The sequence below is a fragment of the Hyaena hyaena genome, unplaced genomic scaffold (assembly GCF_003009895.1).
Source record: "Hyaena hyaena isolate Hyena2069 unplaced genomic scaffold, ASM300989v1 scaffold_1766, whole genome shotgun sequence".
Taxonomy (NCBI): Eukaryota; Metazoa; Chordata; class Mammalia; order Carnivora; family Hyaenidae; genus Hyaena; species Hyaena hyaena.
This window is the reverse complement of record NW_024082401.1, coordinates 87,142-111,095: the sequence shown is the minus strand read 5'-3', so window position 1 is coordinate 111,095 and position 23,954 is coordinate 87,142. Positions and strand designations below refer to the sequence as shown.

At 45.9% G+C, this 23,954-nt stretch overlaps 1 protein-coding gene across 1 annotated transcript in view; it reads left to right on the top strand.

Moving 5' to 3' along the window:
• The window catches only part of PLD5 (phospholipase D family member 5), a 110,764-nt gene that overhangs the window by 63,480 nt on the left and 23,330 nt on the right, over positions 1-23,954 (top strand). Inside the window, exons 2-3 of the mRNA XM_039224762.1 lie at positions 14,173-14,370; positions 23,456-23,592. Of these exons, the coding sequence (XP_039080693.1) occupies positions 14,173-14,370; positions 23,456-23,592 (335 nt within the window). The remainder of the gene's footprint in view (positions 1-14,172; positions 14,371-23,455; positions 23,593-23,954) is intronic.

Below are 23,954 nucleotides of genomic sequence, written 5' to 3'. Positions count from 1 at the left end.
GATGAGGTCAAGGGCCTTGCTCGTGGTGGAGTTAGTCTGTCTTCGGAGCCTATTCCAAGAGGTGACCTTCTGTGTCAAGATTAGGTCATATTGAGAGAACTTTCTCTCATTCATTTGCAGGGAAAGGCTATCAGAATTACCATCCTGGCACCCTGCTAGATGTCAAATTTCACATGAGTTCTTACCTAGATTCGTCATGTCCCAGCATATTAAAAAGTGGTTGTCTTTCTTCACAATTATGAGAAGCTCACAGTAGTGTTGTGACTACATTTAATATCATTCTACATATCAGAAGAGGATCAGTGGAGAATGACACGGTGGGGGGGGGGCGGGGAGGCCCTGTGGATTTGTTCCCCAACAACTCCTATTTGCTTTAATCTGTCCCCAGCTACAATAAAGGGACACAACCTCCACTTGAAGACTAGCAGACATCTATTCCTGAGTAAAGATCTAGACAGGGAAGCATGGCATTCTTCTTCAGCCTTTGATCAGAGGTCTCCAAAAATACGTGTTTGTCATGTGTGAACAAGTAACCTGAAAACACTGAAGGTCTGATGTGGGAAAACCAAAGGACATCAATGAGATCCAAACATAGTAAAAGTGAGTAATGGTCAATGAGTTCGCCTTTGGGTGAAAAGTCACAGGATCCCCTAGATTTCTAAGTTCAATGGTATTCTATCTTGGACTCCATCAGGGCTTGGACAGTGTGGACCTCTGTAAGGCATTCTGCACTCAAAGGTCAAGCTCATGTCTGTGCCCTGTGTTGGCAGGAGCAAGAAGCATATCTAGAAGACAGTTAGCTCACTGACCAGCGGAGGGCCTGCCACTGACACTGGCCGCTGAGCACCATGCTTGTGGAAGTCTTCGGGGGGATCTCTGGGCATGGCCATCACCAGGTTTTCTGCTCCTTTGGTACCAGAAGTGAGATTCTTATTAAATTCATGTCCTCGGGATCAGAGGATATTAGGCTAACCTGGAGCTACACTTCTGGATTCAGAAAGAAACTTGTTTCCATTTCTGACCACCATCATTTCCAAGGCCAAGCATTCATTCAATAAACATTTTCTAGGCAAGTCTTATAGTCCAGCACTGGAAACAAATAATGAACCTGACGTAGTCTCTTCAGAGACTGTAGAATCACTTAGGGAAAAGACACATAATTTGTTTTAATTATGATACAGTGTAAGACATACCACATTAGAAACAGGCAACAGGTATAGTACTAGACAAAGCAGGAAGTGGGTTGGCCAGAAAAGGCTTCACAAAATTAATAACAGGAGGTATCAAGGATTGTATTCAAGCCACATGCTGAGTGGGGTATTATAGTGGTTAGGTATGCAGACTTCTGAGTTAGATGCGAGTTGAAATCTCAGTTGTGTAATTTTCCAGTGAGCAAATTACCCAAGCCTCAGTTTCCCCCTTGTAAAATGGGGATGAACTATCTACCTGACCCACTTTCAGGAGGAAAGCCAATGAGGCAACCTGTATGGTTCCTAGAGCTGTCATAAAAAATAGCCACAAACTTGGTGGCTTCCAAGAGCAAAATGTATTTATTCACAGTTCTGGGGCTAGAAGTGCGGAATCAAGGTGTTGGCAAACCCTCGCTCTCCGGAAGGCTCTAGGGGACAGTCTTTCCCCGCCTCCTTCTACCTTCTGGCTGTTGCTGGTAATGCTTAGTATTCCTTGGCTTATAGGTGTGTTACTCCAATCTCTGTCTTCACATAACCCTCTCCCCTGTGCATCTGTCCAAATTTTCCTTTTCTTATAAGGACATCAGTCCTAGTAGATTCAGGACCCACCATAATTCAGCATGACTTCATTGTGATTCCATCTACAAAGCTGCAAAGACCGTATTTCCCAAGAAGGTCACATTCACAGGCTCCAGGCAGAAATGAGTTTGGAGGTAGGGAGCACTATTTAACCCAGTACACACACCAACTAAGCACTCCATCAACACTAGCTATCAAAATTATATTATTCTAACTGCAAACCTTGGGAGATCAGTATTGTCCTCATTGAACAATAAGCTGAAATGTAAGAATTAAGCAATTTACCCAAGGCTATTCAACAAGCAATTTGCTGGATTAAGATGCAAATGTGCCTCACAGGAATTTAAAGCCCTTGAGTGTCACCAGCCACAATCCTGCAGGAACTGAGAGGAGCTCATCCTGACAAACTGTACGAGTCCTCCCCCTCCAGGCAGCTTTGGTGGAACTGATCAAGCGGTGTGAAGGTGGGCAGGAAATTGATGTCTTGAACCCGTAGATGGCAAGGCTGGAAGACCCTTGTAGGTTTTATGAGCCAAACCCCGCCCGAGAACTTGGGCCCCCTGGATGTGCACTAACCTTGCCTGAGTCTGGGAGGCCCTGGTCCTGGGGACAGCTCCTTACACACAGGGGAGCCGGACCTCGGCTTCTCCGTGCCCGCCCCACCCCACACCCCAGACAAAGAGCCTGGGTATGATACCAGCGGAACTAGAAAGATGCGAAATGCAAAAGGCTTCCCTGGAGAAGAAAAGATTGCGGTGCTGATGTAACCTGCAAAAAGGTACAAAAGCGTGAGGGTCAGACCCAGAGCCGAATATTCCTGAGACCCTGTCAGCAAACAGCAGGCTGGGCTCTCTCCTCAACCTGGCAGAAGATTAGCCTTCATTAGCAGTGACTCTAGACAATTTCTTGAAGCCTCCGAGATTGGAAAACACATAAGAACGTGTAAGTCTTTCTGCCTCCTTCCACCAAGGCATGGGGGCTGAATGCTGTGCCCTCACCGCCTCACCCTGTCTTCTGTCTCCACAGCACAGCCAGAGGGCCCTTTCCAGCTCACAGCCTGCTCACACCCCTACCCTCCTTGCCTACTTCCCCCCAATCTTCAGCATCAATGCCAAGCTATTTATCCCAGCTCATAAGCTCCTGAGGATCTGCCATCCCTGACCCTATGGTGTTACCCTCTGCCACCAGAAAAAAATATCTCGGGGTATCTGGTGGCTCAGTCTGTTAAGCTTCTGTTCGACTCTCGGTTTCAGTTCAAGTCATAGTCTCATGGTTTGTGAGTTCAAGCCCTGCATGGGGCTCCACGCTGGCAGTGCAAAGCCTGCTTGGGATTCTCTCTCTTCTCTCTGTGCCCCTCCCCTGCTCTTGTGCCGTGTCTTTCTCTCTCAAAAATAAATAAACTAAAAAAAAAAAAAAAGAAAAACAATATCTACACACACACACACACACACACACAATTCTCCCCTAGCTCATTCAGCTTTAGCCACACAGCTCTGATTATATCCCCACCAGCCTCAGTGCCTTTGCACATGCCTGATGTGCCCACCCTGCCCTATCTCTTCCCACTTTCTTTAAAGTTTATTTATTTATTTTGAGAAAGAGAGAGAGAGCAAGTGGGTAAGGGGCAGAGAGGGAGAGGGAGAGAGAGAGAATCCCAAGCAGGCCCAGTGCAGAGCCTGATGCAAGACTTCACCTCATAAACCACTAGGTCATGACCTGAGCCAACGCTTAAGTGACTGAGCCTCCGAGGCACCCCATCTCCTCCCACTTCCTTAGCCTCTAATTGTCCTTGTGCTTGTCCATCCAATTCTAGGAATCTATACTAAGGAAATACTTGCACAAGTGCACAAAGATAAAATGGATAAGGACACCCATTGCTTTATTTTTTGCATTAGAGAAAAAAGAGGGACAAACCCATCAGCAAGTTAAATAATGTGTGTGATCTATCCTGCAGTCACTTTGGAGCTGGTAGAATGATGCCAGGCGGGTATAGATGAGCCCGGAAACAACCTCATGGCACGCTGTAATAGGGAGTGCTAGGTGACATCTTCTGAATTCCTGAGTAGAATCCTGACTGGGGAGCTGGCGGAAGGGGTAGGAGAGGAGTCAGACCCTGGTGTCTGAAGGGCCTGGGCATGCCTCGCTCACGCCTCCCTGGGCCTGTATCTTTGTGCTGTCTTTTATGACCCCAATTTTATTTTGTCACCTTCATTGACTAAACTGGAAATCATCTGTAACTTTTACAAAGTGAATCTGGACTCAGATGAAGCCACGTGCTGCTAGGTTCCTGGGTGTGTCCGATCAAGGGTCAGAAACCCTCATTTACCTTCTCAATCTGTTGCTGACAAGATCTCTCACTTGGGACAAGTGTTTTGCTTACCCTCGTGAGCTTTCCTTTCCTCCTCTCTGCATCGTGGGAGGTGGAAGAAATACTCCCTCTGGTCTCTCTGTGTATTGGGGTATTCCTCCTGAGGCCTCTGCGGCGTTAATACGAGTAACTAACAATTGACAACCTACTTTTAGTGAGTGCCAAGTCACGGGCGCTCTTCTGAGCCCTTTAAAGGTACTGACTGTTGTGCCCAATTCGCAAGTCCCCAGAGACCACCAAGGAGCCAACACCGATGCAAGTACAAAAGGGTCTGTACTGACCGCATCTGGCCTGACCGCAAACTGCCAACCGGAACGTCTTGGGGCATAGGCGCCTCTTTTAAACTGATCGGCTGTTGCTATTGCTAAGGAAGTAACTAAGGGCAGGCTGCCTACTTACTTCCTGCAGTTTTTCCGGGGACTGGGTTCGGGCCTAGTTCACTCTCAAGATGGAGGATTTTTCTAAAATGGAATCAGTTAGATTTAGGTGGCACATTCCCCCCTTTTCTTGAGACTTCTGTGGACCCAATCATGGGTTCTCTAGGAGCACAAGGTCACCAGGCCTATCCATGTTTTGGGGATGTTGGTATTGTGACCAGGGGACCATTAATTGGATGGCCCCCAAGCGTTCTTTCATAAATGTAACTAGTCTATTAAGAATGTAAGGTCCAAAGGTTAGTAACAACAATAAAATCAGTAGGGGGCCTAATAAAGTAGAAATCAGGGTAGTTAGTCAAGGGGAGCTGTTAAACCATTTCTCGAACCAACTCTGGCTCAGTTCATACTCTCGTTTTCTTCTAGCCAGGCCTTCTCTTAACTTAGCTAGAGATTCTTTGACTATTCCCGAATGATCAACATAGAAACAGCATTCTTCCCTGAAGGCAGCACATAATCCCCCTTGTTGGAGGAATAAGAGGTCTAAGCCCCTCCTGTTCTACAGTACTACCTCTGCTAGTGAGGTCAGGGATTCTTGTAAATGGGCAATAGAGTTTTCTAGGTTCTGGATGTCAGCGTCTATGGCCATTCTTAAGTCCTGATAGTTTTTACTTCGGGTTGTTAAGGGTAAAATACCAGTCCCTGCTCCTGTCACTCCCAGGCCCAGAAGGATGGTCAGGATGAGAACAGTGATAGGCTCTCTCCTGACCTGCATCAGGTATCTTGACCCAGTCAGGGATGTTATAATTTCTTCATTAGCATGGTAGAGGACTCGGGGCACTAGCTGGACCAGGACACAGAAGTCTTTGTTGTGGTTCAGGACCACACCATGTACACAAGGGGTGAGCCCCGTAGAGCAGGCCCACCATCCTTGGTCTTCTGGGATTATGTATCCATCGTCCCTAATCTGTTCAGATTGATTGCAAAGGTGTGAATGTGAAGCCGGGACCTGTCCCATTATAGACTGTAGGATTAGCCTACCAGTGTTTGCCTGCTGCCACCGGCACTCAGAGGACGTATTAGAAGTGCGATATTGGCCCAGGATGGCTTTTCCTTCATAATAGGGGGGCTTGGGATTATAGCATAACCAACAAGACTTGGTTAAATCAGGCCTGGTAGAATTGAGAACTTTAAAAGTATGGATCATCAGGTCCCATAAGGGCTCTGGCTCTTTGAGGATGGTGGTTGCCATGGACTTAGTAGTAATGGGTGTAGTGTTGGGTTGCCTGGGGATCGGGCGGATTGGAATTAGGGCCTTATTAGGGCCTATGGTCTCTCTTGATTCTGATTGAAAGGGGGCAATGACCCGCTTGACCATAAACAGTACTCCTGTATTATACCCTGATTTATATAGTCTTAATCCCCAGGTTAGACCTTTGTCCCAGTCCTTAGTTTTTTTACCCTTGTCGGTGAATGTTAATTGTAAAGGATTACATCTAGAGCCAGGGTTACAAAGGGTGGTTGAGCGTATGTGCCAGAGGGAAATGAGAGATTGAGAGTCCTGGGTACAACTGCAAGATCCTGTGGTCTCACAGCCCCATCCCCGACAGTAATAATCTGACTGGTCCCCACATTGAGCCACCTTGTCACTAGAAACTGGGACCGGACATACATAAAAATAGATTCCGTGTAACTCCTGCAGAGCAGTATGGGCGAAGGAGTTTCGAGTTTGAGTACACCCAGGGACTTCTGGCCATCCTGTCCCTGGTTTAGGTAATGGGGCTTGTTCAAATAAGCTGCAAAGGTCAAATTCAAATGTAGGCCACCATGTATCGGGTGGATGGGGCTCAACCTTAGTAACTATGGCTTGATTTGAATTAGGCGTAATGACCTGCCATGTTAGTTGGAGGGGTTGGTGAGGATTTCAGTTTTGGTTGGCCTGACAAGGCAGAGTACATACAGTTAGTAGTCCTAAGATTAAAGGCCAGTTCATGCTTTCTGCTGTAGTTTGAGCTTTAGTGGATTTTCTGGGTCCTTGACAGTCCTCCAATCTAGATTTGGAGCCAGGTAGTTGTCCTTGTCGGCAAACGGGTCAACTGGTTTGGCGTGGGTGTAGTGGACCCAGGCAGCAATGCCGTCTACTTTCAGGGCCATTGGGGTGGTCAGTAGCACAACATAAGGTCCCTTCCAGTGTGATTCCAAGTTGCCCTGGCAGTGTCTCTTCACATAGACCCAGTCACCGGGGTGGTACCTGTGTGGCTCCGGAGGTGGACCTGTTTCATAGAGGGCACGCAGTTTAGGCCAAACATGTTTATGAACCCATTGGAAGCATCTGAGGCCTTGGAGAAAAACGGGCTTCTTCGAATTCCTCAATGGCCTCATGCTGTAGGCAGGATATGATAGGGGGTGCTTTACCAAACATGATCTCAAACAGAGTTAATCCCATTTGATATGGGGAATTACCCACCCTATATAGGGCAAAGGGGAGGAGGACCACCCAGTCATCGCCAGTCTCAAGGGCCAATTTGGTTAGGGTCTCTTTTAAGGTTCTATTCATCCTTTCTACCTGTCCTGACCTCTGGGTTCTATAAGCACAATGTAATTTCCAGTCAATCCCCAGGGTCGTGGCTAGGCTCTGACTTACCTTGGACATAAAAGCTGGTCCATTATCTGACCCTATCATCTGAGGAAATCCATACTTTGGTAGGATGTCTTCTAGCAGCTTCTTTGCCACCACCTGTGCAGTCTCGTGTTTGGTGGGATATGCCTCAGTCCATCCTGAAAAAGTGCCTACAAAGACCAGTAAGTACCGGTAGCCATACCTGCGAGGTTTTACTGTCGGAGGCCGCGCTGGCTCCGACAGGTCCAGGGGTCCCTGAAGGATGGACGGTGTCGGCGAAAGAGAATGAGAGAGCCCCTAGATTCTTTCTGATCACCAGGCAGGCATCTCTGTCCTGTCTGTTTTTGTGTCTTTATTTAAAGTTTCAACAACCATATGAGGTCAGAGAAAAGGAATTTCTTACAATGAGAGGTCTTTTGTGATATCAATTGCAGAATTATCCCAGTCATGGTGAATTTACAATCAAGGAAATAACAGGATGCTCTGAGTGAAAGACAGGATAACATATAGGTTAGGTTGTATATAGATAAGCTAGGAGTCATTCTGTCTGGCTTTCAAGAGGATGAATGTTTCTGAATTGGTTTGTGTGTGGAAGTCCTCATGGGGGCCCTAAATGTGTCCATCCTGGCACCTGGGTTTATGTTTTAGCTACTCTTATCTATCTTCATCCCAGTTGCCAGTGTAAGGGAGGGTGTTTGTGGAATGTAGGCCTTGAGGAAGGGACTGCCATACATCACCAATTAGTAAGTTATGTTCTGTACTTATCTGTACTTTAACTATAAATTAGGCTCTTCTGATATGGGACCAGGCTCAATAGTAACTCTTGTGTTCTTAACCCCCTTTATTATCTAAGTCTTGGATCTGCAAGGCCCATAGGAAGAGCCTTTTGACAATCGCCCATAGAGCTTTCATCTAAAGTCTCTTTCGTAAAGGCAAGAATATGCTTTTCCTTATGAGGTATCTGTATTCAGAATGTGGGTCTGATATGGAATATTGGGAGGCCTGGTCAATACCAGCAGGCTTATATCCAACATGAGCTAATGGTAGCAGAAGGAGATACCAGTTTTCATTTCTCATGGGAGGAGCTGCAAACATTGTCACTTCCTTGCCGTGATTGCCATCCAGAGAGGCCGGCGCGGCTCCCGGCATTTTACCTTAGTGAAGTCAGTTTCCCAGTAGGCCCCTGGGCGTCTTCCTCTTAGACGTGTTCCAAGATTATGGGGATTCCGGGTAGCGTTGGTCAGTTGACAGGCCTGCATTTGCTGACAATTTGTTCAATTTTGGAGTTGACATCTTTAATTTTAATGTGTGACTGTCTCACCAGGTCTTGTAGTCTTCTCTGTCCCATGTGGGATGCTCGGTGTATTTTTGAGAGAACCCTTATTTCCATTTCTTTGGGCAGGATGATTTTGTTATCCGAGGACCTCCATCAGCCCTTAAGGCATTGGGTCATAGGCAGTCCTTTAATCCATTGTCGTTCCTCGAGTGAATAACGAGGAGTCTCTGGTAGGTTGGGGTCCCCTGAATCTATGGGTTTGACTGTCAGGGCCGGGGTGCCCTTCAGGGACGCTTCTTTAGCAGCCCGGTCAGACATATTGTTGCCTCTGGCCATCTCAGTTATGTCCTTTTGATGGCCTGGACAATGGATGATAGCTAGTTTTTTCAGGAGACATAAAGCTTTGAGGAGAGCTAGGATCTCCTTTTTATTTTTAATAGTCTTTCCCTCTACCGTGAGGAGCCCCCTTTCTTTATAAATTGCCCCATGGATTTGAGCGGTGGTGAAGGCGTATCGACTATCTGTGTAGACATTTAGTTTTTTCCCCTGCCCCAGAGTTAAAGCTTTAGTGAGTGCAATTAGCTCAGCTTTCTGTGCTGAGGTCCCGGCTGGTAGGGGCTCCGCCCAAGTGACCTTTTCGGTGGATGCTACTGTGGCCCCGGCATACCTCAGTCCTTGATGTATAAAGCTACTGCCGTCTGCGTACCAGGTGACTTCCACATCTGGCCAAGGAACGTCCTGCATATCCAGACGGGTGGAATGAATACGGGCCAGGATCTCAGCACAATCATGGAGAGGAGCCTCCAAGTCCGGGTCAGGCAGCAATGTAGCCGGGTTTGGGGTGGTCGGGGCCTGGAAAATAATTCTGGTAGGGTTGAGTAGCAGAGTCTGATAATGGGTCATGTGGGCATTACTGAGCCATCGATCTGGTGGTTGCTTTAGAACTCCCTCTATTGCATGAGGGTTGGTGACGGCCAGCTCTTGCCCCATAGACAATTTATCTGCATCCTTAACCAGCAGGGCCACGGCCGCAATCATGCAGAGGCATGGCGGCCAACCGGATGCCACCGGGTCCAGTTTCTTGGAGAGGTAGGCCACAGACCAGCGCCAGGTGCCTAAAGTTTGGGTGAGGACCCCTTTGGCAATGCCTTTATGTTCATCAATAAATAAATGGAAGAGCTTGGTGATGTCTGGTAGCCCTAAAGCGGGGGCCGACAGTAAGGCCAATTTTAAGGCGTCAAATGCCTGCTTGTGTTCTTCGGTCCATATCCAAATGGCATCAGGCTTTTCCTTGGTTGCCTCATAGAGTGGACGGGCCCTTTCAGCGAACCCAGGGATCCAAAGCCGACAGAACCTCGCCAATCGCAGGAATTCCCTTACCTGCCGAGCATTGGTGGGGTAGGGATCCTCAGGACCGTTTCTTTTCTTGCAGGGGATAGCCAGCGCTTGCCTCCTTTTAGGATATATCCTAATATTGGACTTCTTTTTTATAAATTTGGGCCTTCTTGGCCGAAGCCCGATATCCCAGTTCTCCCAGAGTTTGGAGTTCACTGCTGGTTAGGCAGGCATCTCGGTCTTGAGCAGCTATCAAGAGATCTTCTACATATTGTAAAAGAGTTAGCTGGGGGTGTTGGGAGCAAAACTCACCCAGGTCTTCGTGTAAGGCCTCATCGAAGATGGTGGTGGAGTTTTTGCACCCCTGGAGCAGCCGGGTCCAAGTCAATTGTCCATTTGTACCTTGCTCGGGATCGATCCATTCGAAGGCAAAGTATTCCTGGCTGTTTGGGGCCAAGGGGAGACTAAAAAAAAGCATCTTTTAGATCCAGGATGGTGTACCAGATATCAGTCAGTGGAAGGGTGCTTAACAGGGTGTATGGATTGGGCACTGTGGAATGGATGTCCATGACTCACTTGTTGACTTCTCTTAGGTCTTCGATGGGCTGGTAATCATTAGAGTGGGGCTTACGAACTGGCAACAGGGGTGTGTTCCAGGCCAATTGGCAAGGCCGTAATGCCCCTAAGTCCAGTAATCACCTGATGTGGGGAGTTATTCCTTTTTTGGCTTCTAGGGTCATGGGGTATTGTCGGACTCTGACCGGTTCGGTTCCTGGTTTGAGTTCGACAAGGATTGGGGCCTGATGCTTGGCCAATCCCATGCCACCTGTTTCGGCCAATGCTGTTGGGAACCTCTGTAACCAGGACTGCATGTCCGACTCTGTTGGCCGAGGTTCCTCATGCAGGCGATATTCGTCTGCCAGCCCTACAATAAGGACGTGTATGGGTTGTCCTGTCTGGTCTAACATTTTTGTCCCTTCAGGGGAGAAATGGACTTGTGCCCCCAGTTTTGTCAATAAATCACAGCCCAGAAGGCGGTAGGGGCACTCTGGGATGACCATAAATGAGTGTGATACCCACAGTTCTTCGGGTAGTCCATGGGTATTGCTTGACTCCTGTCGCTCCTTGGACCCATGACCTTTTGGTTGACAGTGGACCCCCCAGGCTGTAGGAGTACAGAATGTTGGGCCCCTGTATTGGCCAGGAAGTCTGTAAATTTCCCCTCCACTTGTAAGGTTATCCTGGGCTCGGGGAGGGGCACTGAACTCTGTCCCCTCTAGTCACTGTCTTCTCCCATAACTAGGATGGGGGCCTCAGGTTTCGGTTTCTTTTTGGGACAATCCTTGAATTAGTACCCCTCTTCTGCAATAGGCACATTGGTTGCGGCCCACGCGGGGTTTTCTCCCAGACCTTTTGGTTTCCTCCTTACCGTGTTCTAAGGAGGCCAGTTGCTTGAGACGGTGTATTCAGTCGTCTGGATCTGCTGTGGCAGCCAGCAGTATCTTTGCCAGGTCTCAGTTCTGTCTCTTTTCAGCCCTAATTTGTTTATTTTCTGCACTTTCTCCGTTATTATATACCCTTTCTGCCACAACTACTAAATCTTGGAGACTTTTTCTCCGCGTCTTTCTAACTTTTGAAGCTTGCGGCAGATATCGGGAGCCACTTGATTAATGAAAGCCATGGCCACTGACGATTTATTGGATTCAGCCTCTGGATCCATGGGAGTGTACTGGCAAAAGGCTTCCATTATCCTTTTGAGGAAAGCTGCGGGATTTCCTCGGAACCCTGACTAACATTATAAACCTTGGCCATATTAGTGGGCTTGCGAGCTGCAGCTCTGAGACCTGCCAATAGAGCCTGGCGGTACCCTAGGAGGTGCTCCTTACCTTCTGTTGTGTTGTAGTCCCAATCTGGGCGGATGAGGGGGAAGTGCACGTCAATACATGCCTGTTCTGTTGTGGGGACCCCAGTGGGGCCAGGAACTAATTTCCTGGCCTCACTCTGGATGCGTTCTCATTCCTCGGTGGTGAAGAGAACCTGCAACGATTGCTGACAATCGTCCCAGGTGGGCTGATGAGTAAAAAGGACAGTTTCCAACAAATTAGTAAGGGATCTAGGATTCTCAGAAAAGGGAATATTCTGAGATCTCCAATTATAGAGATCACTAGTGGCAAATGGCCAATAGTGGTGTAGCTGATTGCCTCGGGCATCAGGGGGAGGACAGTGGAGTCCAGTCCTTACAGGGTCGCGCTGAGGCGGCTCCTTGTCCTCTGGGCAGGGCCTCCATTCAGTCCCGTGGCTTGGACCAAGGCGCCAGCTAGTGGCTCCGGTGGTAGCTGTGGCAGGGCTGCTGCTGCTGCCTCGTTGACAGGGGCCTGTAAAGGGGATTGGTATGGGAGTGGAAAAATCAACTCTTCCTCCATTTCTCCCTGCAAAATGGGGTAAAGAGAAGCCGAGGGTTTAGACTCAGGTTGTTGGGACTTAGCCTTTCAGGGCGGTGCCTGTTTCTCAGAAGTAACTAAAATAGGGGCCGATGCAGAGGAGGGTGGCATCCGGGGAGGTAAAAAATGTTTAAGCCATGAAGGGGGATCATCCATCAAGTTGGCCCAGACTACAATGTATGGAACCTGGTTCGGGTGGCCTGTGTGGGGCCGAGAGACCTGTTGTTCTACTCGGCGGATAGTATCCCAGTTAAAAGTTCCCTCCGGAGGCCAACCGACGTTCGGGCCTGGCCATTCTGAGGTGCAGAGAGTCTGCAACTTTCCCTTTTTAGTTTCTATGGAGAGATTATGTGCTTGAGCTTTAACTTCCTTGAAATGAGCGAGCAACAGGTCTAGGGGTGTCGAGGGTGTCTGTCCCATTTCGGCAATCTCAGTCGCCCAATAATAAAAGTCTAACAGACACAACTGACAGCCACAGACACACAAACACAGAGACAGATAACAAAGTTCACTGTGCACGCTGCGGCAAAGAAACTGAAACTGAAACTGGAATTGGGACGAAGGCTTTGGGTTGGATCGTGGGCACAACCTGCCTTGCCCCTCTGAACCAATACAGAATACAGGTTAGGGGCAGTCCACTGGACACTTCATCCCCTCCGATACAGAAGGAGCCCAGAACATCTTCCAGGTCTCCCACGACCATGGCCCCCAACACGTCCGCCTTGACCACCTTTGGTCGCCTAATACAGATTTGTCTCGAGACCAGAGTTACACAGATAAACACAACAGAAAGATTCTTACCAGCTGGTTGGACCTCCGGTTGGGGGTCCTGGGGATCTTGGGGCATCCCAGACGAGCCCCCAATGTTATGCCTGATTCGCAAGTCCCCAGAGACCACCAAGGAACCGACACCAATAAAACGCAGCAGTGACCGTGTAGAGCCTTGAACTCGTGATCACAGGGCTTTTTATTGTGATTACAGTGGAATTTGGGGCATTCCAGCTTGGCAGCCTCCTGATAGGTACAGGCTGTCTTGTCAGCACCTGATTGATTCGGCCCATCTGGCCTGACCGCAAACTGCCAACTGGAACGTCTTGGGACATAGGCACCTCTTTTAAACTGATCAGCTGTTGCTGTTGCTAGGGAAGTAACTAAGGGCAGGCTGCCTAGTTACTTCCTGCGGTTTTTCCTGGGACTGGGTTTGGGCCTAGTTCACTCTCAAGATGGAGGCTTTTTCTAAAATGGAATCAGATTTAGGTGTCACATGACCATTTAAAACATCACAGCAGCTGTGTGGAGGAAATGCTATTAACTCTGCTTTATGGAAGAAGGAAACTGAAGCCCAGAGACGGTGAGTCTTGCCCAAAGTCACACAGGTAGAAAGTTGTAGAAATGGAACTTAATTCCGGGCAGTCTGACTTCAGAATCCATGATGTCAGCCGTTCTGTGATGCTTCCATGAAAACCTGTACGCTGCTGCATGATTTAAGGATTCATATGAAAAAGTATTTTAAGGGAATGAATCTGTAGGGCTGATATAAAAATGGAGATGAATATGGGAAACTCATCTATAAGATCCCAAATGCAAAAAAGCAAGACAAAGTTCTCCTTAAATATGGAAGCATTTTTTAATGTTCATTTATTTTCGAGAGGAGGCGGGAGGAGCAAAGAGAGAGGGAGACAGAATCTGAAGCAGACTCCAGGCTCTGAGCTGTCAGCACAGAGCCTGATGTGGGGCTTGAACTCACAGACCATGAGATCATGGACTGAACTAAGTCAGACGCTTAATTGACTGAGCCACTCAGGTGCCCCTGAAGCATTTTTATACCGTATCGCCTCCAGACACCATAACATGACTGTATCTACATACTTCTGTATAACAGTTGTGAGAGAAGGAGTCACTACTGCTTTAATCTTGTGCATTTTCTTTCTCTGAAAATAACGCCATCAGTCATACGTGGCACCCATGCTTTCTATTTTAATTTCACAGATGAAAGAACTCGGTGTCATCTTCTACAACTGCAGTTGCCTGGTCCTGGATTTACAGAGGATATTCGCTCTGTATAGCTCATTAAAATTCAAGAGCAGAGTACCCCAGACCTGGTCCAAGAGGCTCTATGGAGTCTATGACAATGAAAAGAAATTGCAGCTTCAGTTGAACGACACCAAATCTCAAGCATTTGTGTCGGTGAGTCACTGCCCTCTTGCTCTTCCTCTTCCTTCTTCCGAAGTTGGAATGTTCCAGTGTGATCCTGCGCTGGGCAAACCTGAATTCTAAATATCAGTTCTGTCCCACCCCATGAAGAGGTAAGATATACCCACTCTTTTTAAAAGAAACTTTTTTTTAAATATTTTTTAAATTTATTTCTAGAGAGAGAGACAGCGTGAGCAGGGGAGGGTCAGAGAGAGAGGGAGACACAGACTCTGAAACAGGCTCCAGGCTCTGAGCTAGCGGTCAGCACAGAGCCCGACGCGGGGCTCGAACCCACAAACAGCGAGATCATGTCCTAAGCGAAAGTCGGACGCTTAACTGACTAAGCCACCCAGGTGCCCCTAAAAGAAACTTTTTTTTAATGTTCATTTATTTGTGAGAGAGAAAGGGAGAGAGAGACAGAATGCAAACAGAGAAGGGGTGGAGAGAGAAGGAGACAGAATCCAAAGCAGGCTCCAGGCTCTGAGCTGTCAGCATGGAGCCCGATGTGGGACTCAAACTCACAAACAGTGAGATCATGATCTGAGCCGAAGTCGGACACTTAACCGACTGAGCCACACTGGCGCCCCAAGATACACCCACTCGTATGCCTAATCATATGCTGCCCCTATGATAATAACAATAATGAATGATAATATTCATGCCTAACTTCTGATGCTTAATGTTACTGATTTGATCCGTGCGGTCATCTGGTAGACCCAGCTTTGGGACCCTGTTGCAAGCGAAGGGATTGAGGCTTATATACTAGCACAAAGACCCTCAGATGGCAGGTGCCAAGACAGGCACCAGCTCCCAGGCCCTCTGACACCAGATCCTAATTTCCATGTCCTACTTCAGTGATTCTCAGGCTTGTTTTTAGCAATAGAAACCTTTGATGAAACAAATCTGAGGAACCCCAGTGTGTAAAACAGATAAAGAAAGAACTGTCGAACTTGATGGAGGCTGAGGGAGGAGGCACAGGAGGGCAGGGCACAACTTCAGGCCTCTGACCTCACTGAAAACTGCCACTCCCCACCCCCCACACCCACCACTGCACCGCTGTCCCACAGGGTCACTGGGAATGGGCAATGTGAGTATCTGTGCCTACAGCCCTGGTCCCCAAACTTTAAAATTTAAGAACTGGCTGGGGAGCCTGTTTAAAATGTAGATTTACATGGGGCACCTCGGTAGCTCAGTTGGTTAAGCATCCAACTCTTGGTTTGGGCTCAGGTCATGATCTCACAGTTCCTGAAACTGAGCCCTGCATCAGGTTCTGTGCTGACAGTGCGGAGTCTGCTTGGGATTCTCTCTCTTCCTTTCTCTCCGGCCCTCCCCTGCTTGTGCTATCTCTATCTTTCTAAAAAATAAATAAATAAACATTAAAATAAAACAAAATGCAGACTTACAGCCTCCCACCCTTACTCAGGATCTGATCCACTGGACCTGGGGTGAGACCTTAGAATTTTGACTCGAAGCAGCCTTCTGAATTGATCCTGGGGCTTAGAGACACTTCTTAAGAACCATGGTCCCAAATTCAACATGCTGGTCTCCCTTTGACAAGAGTGCTTTTATGCCAACAATGTTTATATCACTGAAGAGCATGTCCCTGAAGAGTGAATTCTGTCTTTTTGACTGTTAAAATGAAAGCACAGTCTGAAAATTTAGGCACGTAGCAATTGAGACAAAAGAGGATGTTGAAGTTGTTTGCCTGAGCATATTCATATAAATGCGAATAGCAGAAAACAGACCGACAGATTTTCATCAAACAAAGCAAAAAAACCTTTTCTTTTTAATATGTGGAGGTCAGCAGTGCAAGTAGCATATCGTATAGGGTGTTTTACTTGCAAAATGACCTCACATATTCAGTTTCATTTCTTCTCAAGAAAACCCTGTAAGACAAGAAGGCTAGATAGCATTCCGAATTTGTAGATGAGTCGCAATAGGAAATTCGCCAAGGGGCCCTTAATGCAGAGTAGGTAACTGGGTGACATGGCGCCCCAAGGGACATGTGCTCAGCCGGCTCTGGCGAACAGATGGGAAGCAGCAAGGAAGAGATGAATTCTAAACAAATTTCGGGGAATTGCTGGATTTTCGATTTATGGTTTGAATCTTAGAGGTTGGTGAATGTGGGTTTTGCATGCATTTAAATTCTCTTTTTTTTAAATGTTTACTTATTTTTGTGAGAGGGAGGGAGAGAGAGAGAGAGAGAGAACGTGTACACGCATGCGCACCTAAGCAGGAGAGGGGCAGAGGGAGAGGATGTGAAGCAGGCCCTACTTTGTCAGCACAGAGCCTGAGGTGGGGCTCAAACTCACGAACCAGGAGATCATGACCAGAGCCAAAGTCAGACGATTAACCAACGGAGCCACCCAGGAGCCGCTAAATTCTGACTCTTTAAAAGGTGGTGGAGTCTCCCTTTGTTGTTCCCAAACTTTACATATCTACCCCAGAAAGAGGGCCCACGTCATTATAAAATCTACAAAAACGCAGACCTTGTTGTATTTTGGGGCAGATTTACAAATTGCTTTTTATCAAACGATTTGCCACAAAATAAGAAGAGTTTTGAAACCTGCCTTTAGGTATATTCTTTTAAAGTATATAATGCCTGTATTTTCTATTTTTATTTATTATATTATTTCAGCTTATTGTTTTCTATTTCCTAGTATATCAAGCCTACCTTTGAATTTCAATTTAACAAAGTTGTAATTAAACACCACGTTTGCAGACGTATAAAATCCTACAGGTATAAAATAAAGTCAGACCCCCCCCCCAATATTGGAATTGGTATCATTTCCCAGAGCTCCTTGATCTCCCTTGTTGTGGCATTTCTCACATTTTCATAGCTTTTTATTTATTGTTTACTGATCATCTCTCCTGCTATTTAAAAGCCTCTGAGAACATATACTGGACCGTCTTGCTCATTGGTATTCCCAACACCTTTCTCAAGGTTCCCTAAAAGCACCAATAAAGGTTGGATTAGCTTTATTAGTAGTAATTTTAATGTAAAGTTCTAGGACACATATAATTTTCTGAGTATTGCATGCCAAACAGATGCCAGGACAAAGGTATTTAAATTCAAAGTATTTGTTGTAAAATATCTTAAAATAGTATATTTTTATAACCCCATAGTCCCAGGGCTAAATTCACACACACACACACACACACACACGCACACACGCACACACAATTGAAAACACAGAGACACATAAAACACACATTAAGATTTACCATTCCCCAAATTAGATGATTAATAACAGTGTTGTTAAATATGAATTTTAAATTATGATGCAAATATGGATCATTTCTAATTTTCTCACAGAACACCAAAGATATGTGGTGAGATTTAACTATCTGATCTCTAATAACTTGGGGCCAGAGAATTCTGATTTTCTTACATTCCCCATTAAAGTAAGAAGACAGAAGCCATGGCTGGTTGGGTTTTTGTTTTATCTTACAGATTTCTTTTTAGAGCCCTTGAGATTATAAACTTGCTTTCCAAGATGAAAACTAGTGCAATGCCTGGGTGGCTTGGTCAGTTAAGCATCCAACCTTTGATTTCAGCTCAGGTCATGATCTCATAGTTTGTGAGTTTGAGCCCCACATCATGCTCTGTGCTGACAGTTCAGAGCCTGGAGCCTGCTTTGGATTCTGTGTCTCCCTCTCTCTCTACCCCTCCCCCATTCATTCTATGTCTCTCTGTCTCTCAAAAATAAATGTTAAAAAAATTTATGAATATTTTCATCACACTGGTGTTACATGGAAACCAACTTGACAATAAACTATTTTTTTAAAAAGAATGGAATAAAAAGGGATTTATCTCAAAAAAATAAATCATCTACTTTGAGGTATTAAAAAAAGAAAGAATATTTTCATCACCACAAAGAAAACAATAGCAGTCACTCTCCATTTTCCCCTCCCCTCAGCCCCTGACCACCACTAGTCTACTTTCTGTCTCTTAGAATTCTCCTTTCTTTAGACATTTCATATAAATGAAGTATATGCAATATGTAGTCTTTTGTAATTGACTTCTTTCACTTAGTATAATGTTTTTGAAGTCCATTAATGTTACAGCACGAATCAGTACCTCATTCCTTTTCACGGCCATGTAATATTCCATTATACAGATATGCCGCATTTTGTTTATTCGCCCACCAGTTGATGGACATTTGGATGTTTCTATCTTTTGTCTCCTGAGAATAGTGTTGTTGCCGTGAACCTACATGTGGAAAGTTTGTATTTGAACACCTGTTTTCAGTGCTTTGAGGTGGCCTTGTTGGGTAATGATGCAGCTCTGTGCTTAATGCTTTGAGAGAATGACAAACTGGTTTCCAAAATGGCCGCCCCATTTTACAGTTACATCAGCAGTTAGTGAGGGCTCCATTTTCTCCACACCTTTGCCAACGATTGTTATTTTCTGTTTTATTTCACCCCTCTGAGTGGGTGTGAAATGGTATCTCCCTGTGGCTTTTATTTGTATATTTTAATTGGCTATTTGTTTATCTTTTTTGAGAAATGTCTATCCAATCCTTTGCCCACTTTTCAATTAGTTTACTTGGGTTTTGTCTGTTGGTTTGTTTGTTTTTTGAGAGAGACAGCATGCGTAGGGGAAGGGCAGAGGGAAAGGGAGAGAGAATCTTAAGCAGGCTTCATACTCAGTGCAGAGACTGATGTAAGACTCCATCTCACGACCCTGAAATCATGACCTCGGCTAAATTCAAGAGTAGGACGTTTAACCAACTGAGCCATCCAGGCACCCCCCTTTTTTTTTTTTTAATGTTTTATTTATTTCTAGGAGAGAGAGAGACAGCGTGAGCAGGGGAGGGTCAGAGAGAGAGGGAGTCACAGACTGAAACAAGCTCCAGGCTCTGAGCTGGCAGTCAGCACAGAGCCCGACGCGGGGCTCGAACCCACGAACCGCGAGATCATGACTTAAGCGAAAGTCGGACGCTCAACCGACTAAGCCACCCAGGCGTCCCTACCCCCGCTTTTTTTTAAAAATTACTGAGCTGTAAGAGTTCTTATACATTCCGCATATAACTCCTTTATCAGGTACACAATTTGCAAATTTTTTCTCCCATTCCGTGGGCTATCTTTTTGTGTTTAATATATTTTAACATATATATTCTGTGGATGGAGTTTGAACATTTTACAAATTGGGAAACTGTTGTAAAATAAATCAGAAGCCTGCTAAGGCAAATATTTAATGGATATGAAAAACAAGTCACGTATGTGCATATATAAGAAACTAATTGATCTAAGAGAGGAACATACTGCCTAGAAGCAAGGTGTATGAAAGCACTTGAGGGATAAAAGGAATCACAGAGTGGAAACAGAAAAGAATCTATTTTCCTTCTCCTTCTCCTAGTAAAGGAGTACACAGTGCTAGGCTCAAAAAATTAACTTAGGAGCGGTAACAGGGAAACTTAACAGCCTTCTTTCTAGTTAAACTATCGGAACCAATTAACTTCCTCTACTGAATCAGTAGATCATTCTTTGTGTTGTTCGTTCGTTTACTTTTGCAAGAAAGAGAGCAAGCAGGAGTGGAGGAGGGGGCAGAGAGAGAGGGAGACAGAGAATCCCAAATAGGCTTTGCACCATCAGCAAGGAGCCTGATGTGAGGTTTTAACTCATGAACCATGAGATCATGACGTGAGCTGAAACCAAAAGTTGAAAGTTTAACCAACTGAGCCACTCAGGTGCCCCTCATTCATTTACAGCTGAAGCAAACATTTTTAAGCTACCAGGATATCCAAACGCTATTTTCAAAGGTAGTGGGCTTTGTACCACATCATCAACTAGCACCATACTTCTAGGGCCAGGCAGATACTGATACAAAGAGTCTGGAAATTTCCTTAATTAACACATGGGGCACCTGCTATGCTCTAGGCCCTGGTTTAGACAATGGGAACATGGGAAACAATATGGCAGGCAAATCCAAATAAAGAACTGCTCACATGTGGATGGAAATACCTAGCATGAAGTAACTCCATTAAGAATGGAGGTTGGGGGAATCACAGAGACCTCCAATGCTGATTAATTTAAGAAGCACCTTCACATTTATTCCACAGATACGGATATGCAGCATATGCCAAGCATGGCATGGTATAAGGTAAAGCGGATGCACAACCCAGCAGTGGCAAATGAATGCAATACAATGTAGCCCATTCCAGAATGAAGCTCCGTGAAGCAGGAATCTGACTCTGATCACTGATATATGCCAGGTGACTAGACTAGAGCTGCAGGATGGTGGGCACATTGTAGTATTTGCTGAACAAATGAAAGCAAACATGAAAGAAAGGCATGCATCCAGCCAGGAACAGGCCAGTCCCTGATTTAAGCCTCAAGGGAAACCACGTTAGAGGTGTGTTCTGATATTAATCCCTTAGGCTGTGAGGCTCAGCAAGTGTAAGGTGCACAGCCGACACAGTGTAGGCTATAAATGCTGGAGCCTGGCCCTGTATCCCCGAAAGGGACTGAAACTCCAGATTTGCAGGATATTAGAGCAAATGTGAAGAGACCAATGACTCCTGTGCCTCAATCTTTTTCCTCCCTGAGCCAAAAACCTAGTTTTTGGAACATGCAGGGAAGTTCAAGAAATTCCTGAAACAGACACATGGGACGTATGTCGGAGCTGGCTCAGGCTCTTGTCTGGAGCGAAGACCCTCAGCTCCACCATGTTAACCTGAAGAACATTGAAAGCAAACCCAAAAGGCTAAGGAAATTAAGTAATTTCAATATTGGATGTATTCATGGAAATAGAAAAATGAGTAAAATACAGTTCCTAAAATCAAGCCAGTGATGGTCTAGGCAGGCAGATGAGGCAAGTGCAAATAATTACAAGTTTGAGTATGGTAAATAATCTAGCAAATCAATCATATTATGGACAGACAGAGAAGGGAGAAGGGGCTTCCGGCTGGAGAAATACAGAAGTTTCATGGAGGAGCTCGTACTTGAGCTGGAACTTGGAGAAAGCATAAGGCTCTGACGGGCAAGAACAGGGAAACGTGGCCAGAAGGGCTGGTGGGAGCAAATGTGCAGGGGCAGACAGGTGAGAGTCAGGCACGGAGGGCATGACAGCCGGCCCAGCAAAGAGACAGAGAAATGGGAGGCCAGGACACAGAGACTGTAGACACACCTCTCCAGTGAGTTCAGGCTGGATTCACAGACACTAGGAATGCTGAGTGTTACGTGTATGTGTGTGCACACATGCGTGTGTGTTTTTACATCATGGTGACAAGAAAATGATGTGGACAAGCCCCAGCAAAAAAAAAAAAAAAAAAAAAACCCTAGATTCTGGTGAGGAAGGGCAGTAGGATTAGGAGGGAGACAACAGGAGCCACTCGAAGCAGGAGCGCCTACCTTGGGGACAGGTGGAGTACCCACTGGGGGTGTGCTCGGGAAAAGGTGTAGGACCGGCACTGGGTTCGGTTGGTTGGCTTGTCTTATCTTTTGTTGTTTTTGTTTGGGGCTTTTGTTTGTGTCTTTTCTTATTTTTATATTAAAAAAATTTTTAATGTTTATTTTTGAGAGAGAGACAGAGACAGAGCGTGACTTGGGGAGGGGCAGAGAGAGAGAGGGAGACACAGAATCCAAAGCAGGTTCCAGGCTCCAAGCTGTCAGCACTGTGCCTGACAAGGGGCTCGAACCCACAACTGTGTGATCATGACATGACCACCCAGGTGCCTCTATTTTTATGGTTTTTTTTTGTGACGGTTTTTTGGCATTAGTTATTTTTAAGTTTATTTATGTTTTTTTGAGAGATTTAGCACCAGCAGGGGGAGGGACAGAGAGAGAGAGGGAAAGAGAGAATCCCAAGCAGGCGCCAGCCTGTCAGTGCAAAGCCCAACGTGAGACTGATTCCCACTACGCTGGGATCATGACCTGAGCTGAAATCAAGAGTCAGACACTTAACCAGCTGAGCCCCCCAGGCGCCCTGGCATTAGTTTCTAAAAGACTGGGAAGCTCATCTTCATTCCAGAAGAAAAATAACTTAAGTGATCAAAAACCCAATCTGATAGTCATCTGCCAAGATGACTTCCTGAGCAGGGAATGCTGGGAAGGGTGTGTGACCCTCAACAGGCTTGTTTCCTGCCTCCACCTCCACGTCGGTCTTGGTTGGTCGTCCAAGACAACGGCTCCATCTCCCTCTGTCTAAGCCGGGAAAGGGATTCCCACTAGCACAGTGAGGGGAACTGTCATGAACGTTGGGGAAGGGACCCAGTACTGCCCCTGCAGACAGTTCCAGAAGCCCCTCCACTCACCCCTGCATAGTGCTAGTCGGAGCAACACAGCAACCCCAGCAACGCTGTTTTCAGTCCCGTGTGGTGGGAAAACAACAAGAAAGCCAAACTACCTCTTTCTAGAGCAGTTTCATCCAAAAACACCTTATGTTTATAAAATGGAAACCACCTTGAGCAACTTGAGGAAAAATACCTCAAGTACAATTTGCCTCTTTGTTCATTTGCTTGAGTCTTTCAGAGAATATCCTCCTTCCGTGTCTCCTGATGAATTTGGGCATCCTAGTAATTCACTTTCCTCTGGAATTACTGATGACCTTTTCACTCCTCTTCCTGGCTTAATGACCAAAGGGGCGGGGTGGGGGGGAGAAGATTTCCACAGGAGTTTTAGATTGTGTTTCTAAAATACTTTTATGGCCACATCACCTTTCAAATGAAATGGCTTTGGGGGTAAAGTGCTTGCTGTATGTACATATGTGTACTACAGGGTAGCACCAGAGAAAATTAACTGCTGTGAATGAGTGTTGACCAGAGTCGTATAAGTTTGAGTTAGAGTACTCTAAAAATGAGAGGCATGTATCTTGAAAGCAAGGATTCCCTCCCAAAACAGACATAAAGTTCAGACTCAAGGCATCTCCCACCGCACCTCGACCTGAACATGCCTCAACGATGATAGGATTGAAAATACATTTGTCTATTCTCGTAAAGAACTGAAAAGCTGGTTTGCAAAAATCTACCTAAAAGCCAAGAATCCATTAAGACAAATAAAACACAACAACAACAAAGAGAAAGCCCCCACTGACAAAAATTAAAACTCTAAAAGTTTGATTTTTGTGTCTTCACAGAATTCTCCCAAACTCTTTTGCCCTAAAAACAGAAGCTTTGACATAGACGCCATCTACAGCGTGATAGATGACGCCAAACAGTACGTGTACATCGCCGTCACGGACTACCTGCCTATCTCCAGCACGAGCACCAAAAGGTCAGTGAGTGAGTAACCTTGACCTAGAACCCAGTCTCCAGGGCCAGGTGCAAACTGTGGCCCAGAGGAAAACAGCCTGGACACTTAGGTGCTCTCTGTTCCCCTTGAGGTTACACGCCTTTCAAATCTCCTCCGAGTGCATTTACAACTTCCCCATGATGCATCTCCTCGCTCAGTCCATTTGAAGGACTCAGGGACTCACCCTACAAAAGTATCACAATCCTTTAGAATGAAGATCGGGTTATTTTCATTTTGAAATTTGTTTGAAAAATAAAATAAATAAATAAATTTTTTGGAAAAAATATATTTTTTTAAAGATTTTTTTAAAGGAATCTTTACACCCAGTGTGGGCCTCAAACTCA